This window comes from Plectrocnemia conspersa, unplaced genomic scaffold (assembly GCF_051122295.1).
Source record: "Plectrocnemia conspersa isolate PC_06_02 unplaced genomic scaffold, ASM5112229v1 ptg000010l, whole genome shotgun sequence".
In the NCBI taxonomy this organism is placed as follows: Eukaryota; Metazoa; Arthropoda; class Insecta; order Trichoptera; family Polycentropodidae; genus Plectrocnemia; species Plectrocnemia conspersa.
In genome coordinates, this window is record NW_028277174.1 from 5,858,075 (window position 1) to 5,876,461 (window position 18,387).

The 18,387-nt window shown below is 31.6% G+C and overlaps 2 protein-coding genes across 4 annotated transcripts; one reads left to right on the top strand and one right to left on the bottom strand.

Moving 5' to 3' along the window:
• Positions 1–885: 885 nt before the first annotated feature.
• LOC148230462 (centromere protein I-like) lies at positions 886–6,586 on the bottom strand. 2 transcript variants are annotated; one of them, XM_088194334.1, is made up of 13 exons: positions 6,277–6,585; positions 6,060–6,209; positions 4,630–4,715; positions 4,464–4,571; positions 4,256–4,399; positions 4,130–4,198; positions 2,688–2,800; positions 2,461–2,621; positions 2,232–2,389; positions 1,937–2,086; positions 1,732–1,864; positions 1,480–1,648; positions 886–1,367 (listed from the first exon to the last, which is right to left on the bottom strand). In XM_088194334.1, the coding sequence occupies exons 1-13, from the start codon at positions 6,482–6,484 to the stop codon at positions 995–997; spliced, it is 2,022 nt and encodes a 673-aa protein (XP_088050460.1). In that variant the 5' UTR covers positions 6,485–6,585; the 3' UTR covers positions 886–994. The 2 variants fall into 2 exon arrangements, with proteins under 2 accessions (XP_088050460.1, XP_088050461.1); XM_088194335.1 differs by lacking the exons at positions 886–1,367; positions 1,480–1,648; positions 1,732–1,864; ... (1 more) ...; positions 2,232–2,389; positions 2,461–2,621 and having other exon boundaries at positions 2,688–2,813; positions 6,277–6,586.
• Positions 6,587–8,714: 2,128 nt separating this feature from the next.
• On the top strand, positions 8,715–18,267 carry LOC148230463 (uncharacterized). Of its 2 annotated transcripts, XR_015811196.1 has the most exons (7): positions 8,715–8,845; positions 8,924–9,098; positions 13,051–13,369; positions 13,435–13,561; positions 13,623–15,593; positions 15,814–16,278; positions 17,813–18,267. XR_015811196.1 is itself a non-coding variant. In XM_088195910.1 (6 exons), exons 1-6 carry the CDS (start codon positions 8,797–8,799, stop codon positions 17,869–17,871), a joined length of 2,700 nt encoding a protein of 899 aa, XP_088052036.1. In that variant the 5' UTR covers positions 8,715–8,796; the 3' UTR covers positions 17,872–18,267. The 2 variants fall into 2 exon arrangements, 1 of the variants encoding a protein (XP_088052036.1); XM_088195910.1 differs by lacking the exon at positions 15,814–16,278.
• Positions 18,268–18,387: the final 120 nt, after the last annotated feature.

The window sequence follows — 18,387 nt, forward strand, 5'->3', positions numbered from 1 at the left end:
AATACTTTTATGTTAAAAGATACATAAAAACATTTGCAGGGATGAATATGAAAGACAATTGTTTATTATGTACGGTTTTTAGCAAAATGAGACATTATATTGTGATGAATTAATCGGAGCGAAACAATTAGGCGACCTAAATGTCAAGACTGATCCTTGCTATATGATGCGTTCTCGTTAGTGGAAAGAAAGACCGAGAAAGAAACGTTTTTTATTATTATATTTATAAAAAATATACAATTTAAGTCTCATTTTACAATAAATTATTATGGAAATTTGTCGATAAATTGTGTAAAATATGTTTCAGAAGACCTAAAATTGTACTCTATGAATACAATGAATGTTACCAAAGATTTATAAACATATGGAGACATCAAAAATATGTAGACTAACATATTATAATATTTATTTGACTCATTTTATAAAATATATTTAGAACTGAATATATTTTGTCATCCGAGTTGAAAAGAAATAAAACTTAATCATGTTAGTTAACATATTCTTGCCTTAGTCTTCATATATTTACGCCAACTTTAAGTTTATTACATAATATATATTTTATTAAGGCTGTGAATTTATTTATAATGTATTAGACGAATATTGATCTAATTCTATATAAGATGTTACAATGTAACAAAATTTTATACTGTTACAATTTAAGTTTATGAAAGTATTCTTGATTCATAACCATTGTCAGATTGCAAGCTTTATGTAAATTAATTTATATAATATAATATAAATACACACATAACCTAAAACATATATTAAAAGGCATTCTGTATATACATAATATTCTAGTCATTATTTATGAATGTTATCTATTGGATTTATTTCAAACAATAATTATAGTTATCGTATTCTCATATAAACAATAAAAAATGTATACCGATGTAAAAATATCTTTTATTTATTCTATAAATTAAACTTATACATATATTATTCTCTAATTATACAAAACACAAACTTGGTAAATATAAAAATAAATATTTACACATTAACTTTTTTCGACAATTATCTCGATAAATTTGGACAAGTTGGAGTAAATGGGTGCTATCTCTGTTACAGATTGTAATGTTTCACACTTTTTGATGATATTCAAGGGTATTTGGCTGTAAATATACGGTGATAAAGCCGGATGGTACCAATAAAGCAAAAATTTATTGTATCCTTCAACATTTCTCTCTAGGTGTTCCAACATTGCTGTGGGCATCCTGCTGAACAATAAGTTATTTCTTGAACTTGAAATGGATTCGCCGTACCACAGACAGTTGATATAATCCATGCTGTAATTTTGGATGAGCATTATTTGGCGTTTTATGTTTTCTTTGCCCTCGACCGCTTTGATCTTCTCATAGATGAAACGATATCTACAAAAAATAACAAAGCGTTAAAAAAAATCAATATCAACAAACTATAAAAGATCTAATGTTCCTAAAAAAACAAAGAATTATCTCAAGGACAAACTTTTTCAGCTAATACCTTATGAATAATCCTAATATTTTATCGATCGCAAAACCGTTCAATGAACATAAAACACCATAAGAAAGACTCATTGGTACGATGGTCCATAATGATTTAGAACAGGTCCTCTGCATTTTTTCAATAGTTATATAAGCATCCAAGAATGTATCACGTAGTAATGGATTTGCTAGAAGCATAGATAAACATTTAATTTAATTTAATAATGAATATTTATATAAATATATATATAACAAATGTAACAATTATTACTGTAAATATCACGGAAAGACTTTTCACAGAGATCGTCCATAAAATCAGTTAAATTTGTAAGCACATCAACATCATTGTATTTTTTCGGTCTGGATAAGAATAGTTTATCGTCATTCGATTCCATTCTTTCGTGCTAAAATTTATAAAATAAGTAAATGTTTTATATAGTAATATTTATATTTATTACAAAATTTCAAATACTTACAATTCTAACGTACATCATCTTCAGCATATTGACAATCGTGCATCCATAATACGCATTATTCGTCAAGTACAACATCTCAATGTGCTCTAAAATGCAATCGTATAATTCTTCGAATGATTCAAACGTTATCCACTCCAATAAACTAAATATCTACAAATAATATATACAATAGAATTCTAAGAAATTCATGAATCAAAGCAAATTTCATTAAAAAATCTCATGCTAAATATCTAAAAAATGTGTATACAGTACACAAAACATTAAAATTCTAAGAAGCTTATGAATCAACACATACTTCGTTGCAAAAATCTCTTCCGTTCCAATTTGATATGAACAACGCCAAAAATCTGGATACAACTGGAATACCCTGCTGTAAATATTTTTCTAACAATACAAGCCGTTCCAAGAATATCTGCTTCTCTTCGTAAGACAATATTGACTTTTCTATAAAATCTATACACAAAAAATACGATAAATCATATTCCGATTTAGATTAAATATTTTGTTATATATTAGATACTAACTATTGTACAAAGTTTGGTAGAGTACATGAGAAAACCTAGATTTTAACATATCGTTTGAAAACATAATGATTTGAAGCCCAGCATCGTTAATTAGCAATGATAATATATTAGCTGGAGTATCTACGTTGTTCTCCAAGTCACATAACAGTAAATCTTTTTCGCTAAAAGGTATTTAAAATCATTAATAACTATTACAAGATCATTACACTATTTTGTATATTAATTACTTTTGAAACTCAAGACACGTCTTCTTCTGCGAGTTATTTGAATACAGATTTGATCCCAATTGTATATATTCCATGGTAGGTATTAAAGATTGCATATTTTGTTTATTGGATTTCTGAAATTAAACTCTGTATGTCGATAAATCATACTATATTATTATATTAAAAACTTGAGTCAAATTAAAACCTTTAAAGTGAAATAAAGATTCAATAGTAGTGTAACTTGATAACAGTGTTACATAAATTAGACCAACACAATAGACTAATAAATGACCTAGATTTAAATCTAGGGTTTTTCAATTTCTATGGTGTTTGGTTATAGGAATTAGTGACTATTAAATATTTATAATTTTGATCCATTATCACAGATCAGATTTTCCTAGATTTACCTTATCTCAAAAATCAATAATTAAAATAAAATTGAGCTAGGTGGTGCATAGTGACATCTATTGATTGCAAGCTATAATAATAGTTAATTATTAATAAAATAGATGTCACTGATTTACAGGCTTTAAATTTAGTATGGTGTCTCACTACCTACTTATACTATATTTGCGTTAACACAGTCAGTTCGAGAGCTATTCATTTCATCATTAATCATAATTGAGAAACTGATAGGTGCTAGTGACATTATGTGCTGCTCTAAATTATCTATGAAACTCAATTTGACAGTTTCAAAACGTCCATTTATTGTTCTAACCCAAACCTAAACTAATGAACGCTCTAAAACTAATCACAGTTTTAGAACTTTCATTAGATCAAGACCAAAATACAAACAAAGTCAACTCATATCTGAGGGGAAACTAAACAAAAAAAAGAAGTACAGACAGGCGTCGCATCTCGCATATTGCTCCATAGTTAATCTGCACTTCGATATTACTGTTTTTAAAATATGATAGCTATCCTTACCGATAATGCTATGAAATTATAATATAAGAGGGCTGATCAAAGTATATTCAAACCGAATTCGGTCAATAGGAGAGTGCAAAAACAATTATCACTTCTCAGAAGACAAAAATTCACGTCAAAAGCAATAAAATCGTGTCGCGCTGTCGCAGTGGGAACGCTCGAGCGTTCCCATTGTGACGGTGCAACATGATTTTATTGCTTTTGACGTGAATTTTTGTCTTCTGAGAAGTGATAATTGTTTTTAGTGCTCTCCTATTGGTCAAAATTCGGTTTAGATGTGCTTCAATTGATTCTCACATATTGTAAGTCGTAATATTATTAAAAAAAGTTTTCATATATGTGGGGTGGGGGGGGGCAGGGGAATAGTAATTTACCTCCTCCTTTGAATTTGGCCAGAAAAATGCATGTCATTTAATGAAATACTGTGAATTTTAATGACGTCTCTGCCTTTGTAACCTTTTAGTTCGATAAATGAGATTAAAAATATATAATATAAGGTTTTGATTTGACTCTTCTTCATAGTTTAAAAATCTTACGTTCGACACTGCTGACCACCATATCAATCTACATTCAGATGTTAGACTTATGCTTATATTGCGTCGCAACTATAAAAATATATATATGTAATTATTGTTCTTTAAACTACTTTGTAAAATATTTACTTGTGCTCGCTGCAAGTTTTCAACCATTCCTTTGTGAGCAACAGGAAACACTGTGTTTATGCAAAAAACTGGAATATTTTCTGGCACGCATTCGGGTTTGAAAGATTTGAACAGATTTAGGATCGCAAATAGAGGATTGTAATACTGAAATTAATTTTAATTTAGCATATAATATTCATACAATTCATTACGAAATGAAGAAACAAACCTTCGATTGTCTATGGCTTTTGGCTATTTTTAAAATGTGCAAAACCCTCACTCTGGTTATATCGTGTGGTTTGGTTAAGATGTGTACAAATTTGCTGGCATGCATGCTCTAAAAACAATATTAAAATAAATAATAATATTGAATTAATAGTTCAAATTATACTTACAACACTCTCAAAGTTTAGTAGATAAAAGAAGAACTCATAGTACATGTCCAAAGTGTCAATACTGACTAAGTTGTGTTCCATTAATCCTGCAATAAAAATGTTTACTATATTTTAATATACCTATAAAAATAAAAACATCACTTTCTAAAAATCATGATAATTTGTACAATAATTCTCATTTATATGTCTTACTATAAATTCGCTATTAATTGAAATTTAACTTTAATTTTCTTAGCACTAGATTTACTGATATAAACCTGTCAATTTGACGTGTGTCATTAAAAATAGGTATATAATGACCAGATTTTTGAAAATAAGAAGTTTCCGAAAATAATTGCATTGTTCAAATATAAAAAGTTGTAAAAAACACAGAAAAGTAGTCTGATACTAATCAAATCAGAAACCCATATATTTTACAGGTTCCGCAAATCTAGTGTTACAGGAATATTATATATGTAAGTAGATATTCAGATAATAAATTAAATATAAAAAACATGTTTTATTTATTTAGATTTTTATTTATAATAATATTAATTTTAAGATATAATTTTATATAACTAAAGAAAAATTGTTCAGACGTTATGGACATATGAGCCGCTAGTAAAAAACAAATGTCCAACATGTATGGATAAAGGTCTCCAAAGGGTTAATAAAGTGTATAAATATTGCTCAATGTGATTCAAAAAATTCGCTACTAAATGGTGAGAAATTGAAGAATAAAAAATGAGAAAATGTCTAAATTAACCATATATTTTTTTCTCTCCATATCACATTCTTAACCATTTCACCGCGGATGGCTTCTATAAAAGTCATCAAGAAAATCGTCGGTAATCATTAGGTACCTAAAGGGGCCATAAACCTTTGAGCCTGATAATATGGTTATTTAGTATAATTTAAGACTGTACATCACTTGAATTTATTGAGCCATAATATTTTTAAAAGTATGGTATGAATAGATGCCCCCCACATATTAAAAATATCTCCCGCGGTGAAAGGGTTCTGTTGAAACAGATCACAAATGGACTTTTTATTAATAAAACCTTTAATAATTATTAAATTATTTAATTCCAAATATCGATTTAATATTAGTTAAAATTAGATTTCTTTAAATATTTAAGGTGTCCTTTTTTAGCTCTCGCAGCATCCCTAAATGAACAATAATTTCAAAAAAATTTTTAGCTCTTGTAGCAATTTCTCCGGTCAAACAAAAATTTCTGAAATGATTTTATTTTAGCTTCTGCAGCAATATTTCTTTCTTTATCCTCCTCGAACAAATAATTACGAAATGACCTTTCTTTTGGTCTCATAGCAATTTGTCTGTCTTTGTCCCCTTCAAATATTTTTTTTTATGGTGGAGTTTTTATTTATAGTGTTTTCCTTTGATATTTTAAAAATCTTGTCATCATAATTTATAATAAAAATAAACAAACCTTGTAACCATCCCAGTAAGAATGTAATTTTTTTCAAGTATTCGGCGTTCCAGTTGCTTCTTATCCATCGTAACACACGATGAACAATTTCATCCGATACGGTCTTCTCGGGTATGATGCAGCATCCAATTTTGATCCATTTAGTAAGGGCTAAAAAATGTTGAAAATAAATAATACCATCTCTCATGGAGATTTGACAAGTAAATTAGTTACTTACGCAACTTTAGCTTGATCCATGTTGAAATCAAAGAGTCGATCTGGTCCGGGACGAGTCCCTGGACGGCCGTGTTGGACAAACGCTCTATGGCGGCGTCAACTTTGCTGCTTTCGATTTTTCCTCCGTCGCAGCTGGCGTCGTCTATCCATTGTATTGCCCTCCAAACGGCTCCTTCGCGCAAAATCTCGGCTCGCTCTTCCGGATCCATCGCTTTTAGCTTTGACAGCTAACAATTCGTATTTTCAAAACGAACGTTAAGCGATATGTGTTGCCATATTCAAAATAATATGGAATGCGACGCGTAAAATGTTATGATTTATGTCCGTTGACAGATATGAACTTCGACGCTAACGAATTGTTATATTTTTCTAGGCGATTAAAATATTTTGTATAATATGAAAACATAATAAGCCTAATATTATTTGTGATTTTTTTAATTTCCTAAATTTAATTTTAATAAAAGCAGTTTATGACTCATTTACAACCTTTTCGATCTACCAAAACCTTAATTTTTCCGTAATTTTAAGAATGATTTTGCGCAAATTCCTTGTAAAAATTCGTTGTAAATTTTTTTTAAGACATTACTAATTTTTGCGAATATTATAAAGTTTATAAGTTAATTTACATAATCCGATGTTAAAAGTTTGTTTGTTTCTAAGTAAATTATTTTTATATGTTATAGTAAATGAATAAGTTTTTGTAATCACTAAGTGCAAACTTTTTAACTTCATTAGTTTGTAAACATCTACACTGTAAATATTTTATAAATTCTACAAAAACAAACTATTATAATTTTCAAAAGTTTATACTATATTTTGAGAAAAAATGATAATAATTTTAATGCATTTTGTGTAGAATTCAGAGCAGAAAAAATTGTACAAAAACATTTAATTGCAACTCCACCATATTAGTAAGTCTTACTTTTATTCTTACAAAATTAATTTGAATTTATATTACATTAAGTTGCAAAATCTATCAAATCTCAAGTGAGACAAATAAAATAGTTTTTTATGTATATTTTTTAAAATGTTCGGTACATTAAAAATCTCTATTTTTACTTGAGTGTGGTTTATAACTAGCTACGTTTCATCCTAAAATAATTTAAGGTGCAAGTTAATAATAATAAAAGATTGATGTATGATGTGGTAATTTATGATGAAGGAAAGCTACGGCGCACTGCTTCGTGGCGCAGTCGGGCTGCGCGATAAATAAAACTGTGTGAAACAGTTGGTTATAAATTGTATAGCACATAATAATTTATAATTACTAATATGGATATTCCCAGACTTTCAATCTGGTGGTTAATACTTACTTGTAGGTATTCATTATGTCTGATTGACTTACTCAGTCGGTACAGATTTGTCCGTTGTAACGCACTGGGCTTGTGCCTGTCAGGTTACAACGGAATATTGAATAAAAATAAATATTATCAAATATGTCAGATTTATCAGAGTGTAAATAATACACTAAACATCCGTATAATATAAGTATAATATGATATCAATATTTTGTTATTATAAAAAAATATAACAAATATATATTATTTTGCAGGAAACTTTTTATATATTGAAGTACTTTTTTAATGTTTGAAGCTCACGTCCTCTATCTTCGCCTTCAGATGATCCTGTCTATGTGCATGAACGGTAACATATAACGGTAGCAAGAGAAATATTATCACAGACAATTTTTTCACATCTATTACTTTAGCTCAATCTCTATTACAAAATAATTTATTTCTTACTTCAAATTTATAAAGTAATAAAATGCTCGGATAGGTAGGTATTTACAATTTTTTAAATTGATTATTTTTATGGATGTATGTTTTATTTTAAGTAGTTTAGGTTAAATTTTTATAGATATGTTTTTAATATTATATTTTTTAATAGTACTATTTGTCAAGTAAAAATGTAAAAAAATATAATGTTTTATTGCGAACGTTTGAGAAGCTGCACTTGCTTGACGTCATCATGTCTGAGTAGGAAATGAGTTTGTATCCGTGCATCTCGTTCTAAGCTCGATTAATAATATTTATCTTTTTTAGTTATATTTAATTTCACAGTAAAAGTGTAAATCTACCTTTGTACATACATAACATACATTTATAGTGTTATTTTTTTATTTACACTTGTGATAAATTTTAATTGAATAGATTTTATATGAATATGTGTATTATTCAAGTGAGTATTGCTTACAATAAAGTATATTTTGAAATTACAAAGACAATAGTGGTGCATTATTTTATATAGCTTAGCCCAGTTTAGCGCCGTCTGAAATTTGATATGTCACAAGATGAATGAAAAAATGAAAGATATCTCTCGCATAGGGGAAATACGTTTCAGTCGATAGTCGGCGGATGTTTATTCGGTCGGTTAGAGTGAGTACAGTAGAAAAAAAGATTCCCGCGTAAAAGTTTCGAGCCGGAAAGGCTCGAATTCGCTAGCCGCAGCGGCCGCGCTCGGCGGGGCAAGTGTCAAAGCTTGGGTCCGGCGTCGGAGGTAAACAGCGGAGGTCTGCGGGGCCATGTTGCCCGCCACGCGCGACGACTGCCGTCGCGTGCTTCGGCGACTCGGTGAGAAGTCCCCCGTTGCGGTTTAGCCCTCGTTTCCCCAGACAGAGCGTCCCCGCTAACCTTTCTTCCGTTGTGCAGAGTTAGAGGCGTACTCGTACACCGTGTCGGCCCTGCGAGCTCAGGGGCCCTTGCGTACGGAGGCGCGGCAGACTCTGGCGGCGCTGCGGCAGACGCTGCACATCGGCGCTGCGAGACACCAGGCCGAGGCGAGGCGCGTCTGCAACGACGAGCTGCTGGCCGCCATAGCCGAACAGTAATTTGCGGGAGCTATTTTAGTACTCCGGTCGCCTAGCGCGGAGACTCCCGCATAGGCGACCTCTATTGCACCCCGACCCGCGTCTGACGTTTCGATCGTAATTCGTTTCGATCGTACCCGCATCGTACGACGCCTACCGCGAGCCCGAAAGTGCGATGCTCCATGTCCGACGTCGTTTTCCATCCCAGTTTATGTCATCGACATGCGATAAAACGCGCGATTCTCATTAAAACGTGCACCGATTGTGCAATATCGACACTTAAAAGTGTACCTCTGTAATACTATATGACTATTTTTATGTCAATTTAACCAGTAGGGTAAAAATGCCTTAACCCTTTAACCAACAACTGAAGTTTAGAATGTCATTCAATTTATTTGTCAATACTAGTTTTAAATCAAAATAAGGCATGTTTTAAAAAAAACTGCTAGTTATCATACAGCAAGCGCACAACTCTAACGATACGTCAATTAAAATTTAAAAGTCAAAATAATTTCATTTATTTTGATATATACATATATAGGGTAATCCAATTCGAATTTCCTATACTGGCAGCGCTGTAAATCAGACAGCCGTCAATAATCACGCATGTTCAAAGTGTCAAATGTTAGTTTGCAACAACACATTTACAAAATGGATCGCTTAACCACCGCTCAACGCGTTAAAAATGTTCAATTATTTTACAGTAATAACAATTCTATACAAACTGTATATCAAAATTTACAGTAAGATTATGTTTAATTTCATCGTCCTACTAAGTGAAAACTTTCAAGAGACTGGAAGGAGAATATTGCTGGTGTAAGTGAAAGTGTCGCCTAAGACCCAGAATTGTCAATTTGCCGGCGTTCGCAGCTTTTGGGTTTTTCATATGGCTCCCTTTGGACGTCAACCGGCCGCCAAGATCATGTGATTTAAAGCCGTTGGAATTTTTTTGTGGGATACTCTAAGAGACGTGTCTACGTTAACAAATCTGAAATGTTGGAGCACCTAAAAACCAAAATCCGCCAAGTTATAGTTGGGATATTCGAAAAGTCATCAAAAGGATCGGCTACTGCAAAAGAGGCGGCCTTTTAATTGATGCTATTTTTCATAATTAATGAAATACATCAAATGTTCGAAAAATAAAAAATCTAAGATATCATTAAATTTTAATTGTTTTTTTTTTTTAAAAAGTTCAGAAACTGAAGTTGGATCAACTTTTATAACTGAAGAAATAATAAATAAAAAACATATTTATATAATAATTTTTTTAATTTGATTTAATGTAGATGATTTTTATAGAAAATAATGTCGATAAATTAAAGAATACAGAATAATTAAACATAAAAATATATTTTATATATTAATTTTATAAAAAAATATTGAGAGCCTCTGAATTGATATAAAAAATCCATAAAAGCCGAATAATATATAAAAAATAAATAAAATTAAATCAAAGCAATAAAACGTTAAAAATCACTATTTTTTATAATTTACTATAAATGAAATATAAAATAATAATTATGGAAAATACATAATATGAACTCACTTCCAGGTTTATATTAACAAATGTGTACTGTTTAATAATTACTAACTGAATACCCCATTAATAACTCAACGAATCTATTTAATTGTATGTAGGACGCGAAAGTATTCAGATCGACAAACAAAGCGGAAATACCGACAAATTAGCGTCAGAGTACTTGTGTTGAAATCTGATAATGTTGCGAGCCCAACCAAGCAAGTTGGCCCCAAAACACCTTGATAATGAATGACAGATCAACCAGTTGTACCAGCATTCAGCATTGCAGCAATAACAACACTACAATAACATTATTGACATTTGAAAAAATATATTTTGCCCATCTGTCAAAATAATTCTGATTAATATAGTCAAATATAAATTAAGAAAGGATTGATTGACTTGAGGCTCTTCTTTGAAGATAAATTTCTGTGATTTTCTACATGGGTTCAAAAAAATATCCATAAGGAAATGAACAAATAAAATTGTGCAATAAAATATTTTTTTAAGAAATAATTCCGAAATCTTCTATCAAGGAAGGTTTGTCATATTTGGTATGTTAGGAATTACAAAGACTCAAAATGTACACAAAGAAGCGATTAAGATGCCTACCTTTTACTCCGTGCGCTAGATTGTTATCATGTTATTTTTTCTATTTCATACATATGTTGTTATAGCAACTGATGATGCCTTGTATAGAACTGTTGTACAATTTACTATCAACGTTTAACAAGTAAATGTTCCTGAAACTATCTAGAACAGCCTTCATGATTATTGACTAGTTTTTAATTGTGTATTCCCAAATAATAAAAAAAAAACAAGGGTTTTATAGTTGATTGATTTTTTTCTCTAGAGGCGATCTTCGTTTTGTAATGTGTTTTAAAATTTAACGTAGTGCAATAAAAAAAAACAATTATTTTACAATGAGGCATCATAGTACAAACACTTGTCAACCGTTATACGTATAAGTGAGGAATAATACCCTAGAAAGGCAAAGTTAAATTATTCAAAAATGGAAGAACTTGGTTCCAATTTATCGTTAGTCTGCTGTAATCTATTTTTTCTTTTTTATCATCAAATTGAATGCTACTCTAAATTTTGGTAAAATTATCTCTAGATAAAACTGCTTCCATTTCCACTATTGTTCTTAAAATTATTATTGTGTTGACAGAAATTGATTTATTTGCATTACAATATTTTCAAGCATTCTAGGAATAAAAATACACTGAAGAAACAAATCGAGGGTTTGAGTTTCATAAGATCCAGATCTAGATGTAAACGTTTCATATAAATCGCTTTCGACGCACTTTTCATCTGAAACTTCAGTTGTCTTTATTTTCTAAAAATTTTAATCTTAGATTTTTTAGAACATATATTTTTATTAAATTGGTATATAAAAATAATAGGTACTATGGTAAAATTTAATAATTACATACCTAAAATATTATTATCGAAGTATAAATCGAGAATTGTGATGATGAAATAATACAATGCAAGAAACTTAGCTTGTTATTTTAATATGGCTCAAAAGTTTTGTGATAAGATTTGTTCTCAGATTGCTCTCTCTTGTACTCGTTAAATGAAATCAAATTTCTACCCATATACAAAATATGAAATACTAATGATCCCCATTTCGCTATGTTAAGTAAAAAATTCGCTCTCACTGAGAGGTCGCATATGTGCGTGCTTTTTGTATGACCTATTAGGTGATTTTTTTAGTAGTATTTTATTATTCTAATGCGTATTTTGTTGATTTCTCAGAATTTAAAACAATCTGTTAATGATGAAATTATGTATTATGAATCTTTATTTCAATTGTATTATTATTCATTTATGTAAAGTAAATCTTCAGAAAAAGATTCGTTGGTAAGAGTTATTCATGGGGTGTTCACTGTTCTGACCAATGCTTGCTCGCACTTGATCTGTCAAACAGTAATGCGCAAACAATTCATTTTATGGAACAATAATTTTGTATATTGCTCATTTAAATTGTCTTATAAAAGAACGTGCTTTTTTGAGTAACTTCTAAAAAAGAAGAAAATAATATAGGTTTTCTGAACAATTTTTAAAAATATTTCACGCATGAAGTGGTTAATATATTCATTTTTCTTTTGTTTCTGGGAATTACGGTCAGCTTACAAAAGGGTTATTGTCGGTCGATTGTAAAATATGGATAATTCTTTTCTACATTATGGCCAATATGTAGACAATCTTTAATCTATCAGTACTAGTCATGAAACACTTTTCCTTGTGGATTTTGATAGAAACAACCCGAGTTATGATATGATAGCTATAATACCTATATACCATTCTTTCCAGATTTTATTTTATTGATTGAGCCATTTGAGATTAGTTTCTTAATTTGATTACATATATCACATCCAGGCATATAATTTAATTAATTATGTTAGTTTTTAAACCTGATTTCACAAATTTTAACTTTCACGCAGGTTAACTGGTCCTAATACTGAATTAGAATGGGTGCAAGAAGGAAGGAGAAAGATCCCTATCATGCCCAGGGGAGTTCCGCAGACCATTTATACGGCCATAGCGGACCGGGCAGCCCTCGAGGCCTTGGAAGAGAACGAAAACATTGCGCGAAAAAACAAAACAAAACGGAGCGCACAGCTCGTGTCGTCCGAGATCTTAGAAGACGCGTCTGACGAAGAAATGAAAGACGCGGAAGCCATCGATGACGTCAACGGCAACTTAAAACCGAAAACTGAAACTGATTATCCGCCGATTGTGACATCCGATCAGTCGTTGAAGGTATATTATCGTTGAATGTCATTTGTGCCCATAATTTTAAGTGTTGACAATGTTGTCAATTTCAGATTAAAACCGATGAAGGTCCACCACGAAAAAAGAGCCGACCTGAATTGCTCGTAATATCTCATCGTGTCTCTCAAAAACATCCAAATTTATCTCAAATATACACGAGCTACACAAAATCTCACTCAGGTAATGATTATTATATATATTTTTTATTATGCTTGAATTTTAATTAAAATTATCGTTTCAGGAAAATTGTCTACGTCTTATGGTAGAAATCCGTATAGTCAAAGCGGAAAAGCGGCGGCAAAGTCGAATCATTCTGGTTTATCCAAGTCTTCGCTGTCGAAACACAGATCTCTCCAAAAACACAGTTCGAGTGCGAAACATTGCGGCCAGGTGGCAATACCTCATCATCGAGTTCGAAGCGGCATTAAATCTCCGACAGATCCACACATAGCTGGTTCTCAAGCTCTCGTACAAAATCAAATAGACATAAACTCTGTCAAATCACAGACGCCGGTCTATCAGGCTAATTATGTGCCGACTGCGCAAAGCGGCGTCGAGGAATACGACACTGACGCCAAATTGCCTGTCGGTTCTACGGTCTTATCCGACTCCCCGACAATGCAGTTGCTCACTCAGACGTCGATCTCTCGAGACGACTCTTCAATGCAGATGTCATCGGAAGACGCCCAAAACGTACCTTCGTCCGTACATTACTCAATAGCGAACTCAAACATGTCCATAACGGTACCGGCCGCAACGAAGTTGCAGGCGGCCGGTAAACCCTGCCATCTAATCATAAAAAAGAAATCCGACGGCAACTCTGCCGATGCTCAAAAGTTTCAAGTTACTAACAAACAATTGTCCAAGCAAGACTTGAGTAATTTAAAAGTGTTGCAGAACAGACAGGTGATGATCCAGCCTTCTAACAACTCCACACAACAAAAAATGATAAACTCTAGTGCAAAATTAATCACCACTAAAATCGTAGCTCAAATGAACTCAAACAATAACGCGCAACAACAGGTCTTGATAATGCCCAAATCGCCCAATTCACCTACCATGCAGAGAAATCTCGCTAACGCCGCCTTAAAGAACTTCTTCATATCCACGTCGGGGATGACAAACATCACCGGCGACGCCGACGGTGCGACTATTAAAAACGTCGATTCCGAATGTCTATCTAAAAATGTGATCTTGAACAATTCAGATATGAAATTATCGACGAAAACATTTTTGCTGAACGCAAAGAGCGGGCAAAAGATGGTCGTATTGCCTGCTAAGCGTCCCAAATCGCTAGCGGGACAAACGGTACCATTGCTGCAAGTCAAAGGCGTGAAACCTGCCGCCGTAAAATTGGTTACTGTTAGTAGTCCGGCGATAAACAACCAACCCAAACCGACGAACATCACTGTTTTATCCAAATCTATAAGCAGCAACGTAATGGGATCTCCGGCGAAGATCGTCTCGAAAGAATCGTTGAACCCAAACAAATCGAACGCCATTAATGCTGCACCCAACGTACAAATTCCTCCCAAGAAACATCCGTCTTCGAAGGGCAATATAATCGTCGTACAAAAAGGTAATACGTTACACAAAAACCAATTGCCGCTGAGTAAAGCAGCTACTGAGTGCAATACTTTGACTGATAAAACGTTGAGTGTTCCGTTAGACACGGTCGTTTCTAGCTCTATTTTATCGAGCATACCTCAATTGGAATCTTCCATAGATAAACCTCCAGAGAACGTTGTATTTTTGGAAGTGAGTGCTGATCAAATTCAACAAGTCGACAGCTTTGCGGCGTTTCTGGATAAAACTGAAAACACCGATGTTAAAGAATCGACTGAGATGATCGCGGGAGATGCGCAGATCTTATTTCACACTCACGCCGACTCGATGGAGTCCACGGCTGATAGCTTAATAGAAGAATCTCAAATTCAAGAAAGCGCAAAATCTGAGAGCTCGTTTTGTGAGTTGCAACAGCTGGAGGACGAGGAGGCTAAGGGTTTGGCTAGTCGGACGACTACTCTATCTACGTTCACAGATTGGGAGGAAGAGCTGGCTAACTCTAACGTTAAAGAAAACGATGACAGTAAAACGAGCGAGATGAATCTTGTGTTGGAAATGTCGAGCGATAGCGAGTTCGGCATTCATACCGAGGAAGTTTGCAAAGAAAAAGATCTATCACAGGATGAGTCGCAGTACGACGAGCAAGGTAAAAAAAATATTTTAATCTATTAAAAGCATCTTTATACTTGTGCACTTAACCGGCTCCCCTAGAATACGTTTGGCTTATTAAATCTCATCAATTAATACAATATACCGGAGCTGTTATAATGCACAAGTAATATTATACAGGAATTTGAATCTTAAAAATCAGTTAGATATGTTGCACTTTCATTTTAATGTTCTACATTACTAATTATTTGTTATAGAAATTTCCAAGAACATATATGTGCAACATAGTTCTATCAACCAATCTAAAAAGCTTTTACTCAGTCAACTACAAGACGATGACTCGTCAAGTAATGATTCGCCATTTGTACTGACTAACAATTTAGGTTTTTGCAACGAGCATAAGTCCGACGACGCAAACATAACTTTCTTAAGTAATAATACCATTGATGAGATTGCGACATCCTCAGAGCAAAAACAGGAATGTCGATCGAAGCCCAGTCGAGCGGACATTGTGTTTAGTTCCGCAGTAGCCGCCGGTGACATAAGTCTCGGCACCTTTGAATATTTAGAAGATAATGCAAATTCAAGAGAGGACATGTTTCAATTCAATACCGGCGAAGGAAAAACTAAAGAATATACGGCCGACGTCGGGACTTGACTTAAATGGGAGCATAAGCACTCTTTTACATCAATTCAACCACTTTGTCCGTGAGGAACTATAGGTTAGATTGTTTGGTTGAAATAATATTATCCTTAGCCGTACTTATATATCATATATAAATATACATATATATATATATATATATTATTTGTTCGTATTCCTACTTTTGAAACTGTCTTCTGTTTTTCTTTATCAATCGTCACCTGTGGGCTCAGAATTTGTTTTATTTTATTTATTTACTTTTTATTTTGTATTGTTGGTTTTACTTGGCGTTTTATTTGTCTTTATTTATTTTATTTTTTTTAAATACGATAATTTTTTATAGTAGAAAAGAGAAAGACTGCCACTTATATATTTATTATATACATGTGTAAATATATTACTTAAATCTAAAAGTCATGTTGCTTATGTATTATAAAAAAATATGAATCAACAAAAATCTCATGACCGTGATTGATGCTTTTGATAATACTACATTTTTTACCAAGCTTTTATGGTTATATTTATCCTTTAACGCTTGATCAAAGAGAATGTGTTTTTGTTTAATTATTATACATAGGTGTTTTGAGTGCACTACTCGTGTTATTATGACCAAAAATTGACCACGAGAGGAACATTCATCTTAAATTAATTCCTCTGAGACCTCTTTATTGTCGTGGTGAACTTATTATCTATCAATCTTATTTGTGCTATAACAATTCACTTGGATTCAGAGAATTTAACTGTACTACTGGTAACTTCTTCATCTAAATATTATCTCGTCAATTAGACAAAATATAAATTCTTCAACTGGCATCTCTTCAATCTAGAAATCATTTGCAATGAATTGTTCATAGATTGACCAAAAACAAATTTCTGTGTTTAAAAAATCCATTACTGAATCTAATCTCTGTTATGATTCAAATATTCTAAATAGCATAGTATTTTTTCAACAATATGCAGTGATTTATAAACACAGTATAAAATAACAAAAAAATAATGTTGCTAGAATGGTCCACTCACAAATTTTTATTGGGACAGATAAACTGAAAATAACTTTAATAAATTATAGTATAAATATAATTGAAAGTATAATACGACTAATTCCAGTTTGTTGTGGATATATATGATTTTGCTTACCAAACAATAATGGAGTTTCATGTTTTTGCATTTAATCATAATTTTTCTCTTTATTATTACAAAAATTATAGATCAGTTTATTTTCAATCATTATACTATGAGCTGAAGTTTTTTAATATTATTTTATATACTTAGACTATAAATGTTTTTACTTTCAATTCTAGTAATTATTTCATTTTCAAATAAATTCTTGGTCCATTTTATTCTAAATGTTTGAGTCATATTTAGTCTTTATATTTTCTTATATTGAAATATCTAACATCTCCCAATGGAGCACTGATATATAATTTTTGATATTATTCCAAATATATTTAGGAAAAAAGCAACATGGCTTTTGATTATATTATTATATAAATATATATATATATAAAATATTATATGATATTGTATAAAATATATATATTAAAAGGAATGTTTGTAGTCGATGTACTTACTGGTTATCATTTCAACATTCAAAACACACTATAAATTTTCAGATTCGTCACGAATGGAACTTCTAGATTCTTCACAGACCAGTGGTAGTGCCATGGAGTAAAATTATTTCAATACTCAATGAATTCACACATGCATCATACTTGTAAATATTAGGTGTATTTTTCTCCATGCTCCGGAGTGACATGATACATCATAAGTAGATAATTTATCTTAACGTGTTAAGTAATGATAGTTGTGAGTGTTTTTGTATATATTGTTACAACTAAAGTTTAATTATTTTTTGGTGTTGTCTTACATTGAAGCGAAAAAATAGATTTGTAATTCTATTGTGTAATATTAACTTAAGAGACTAGTTTGGTAATTACACTCGTTAAGAATTAAAATCATGTCACTTTTCTGTATATACGGATCACTGTTTCTGACTTTTACTAACAATGTCTGTATTTTTGCATCGTTTTAACTACTTATTTTATCAATAAATCTTTTTTTTACATTTTTTTTTTAATTTTATTTGAATGCTACATTCAATCATGTAATATTAAATATATATATATTTAAATTAAAAATGTGTATATAGTGAAAACTTTTCTTCGATTTTTTTCTTTTTACATTATAA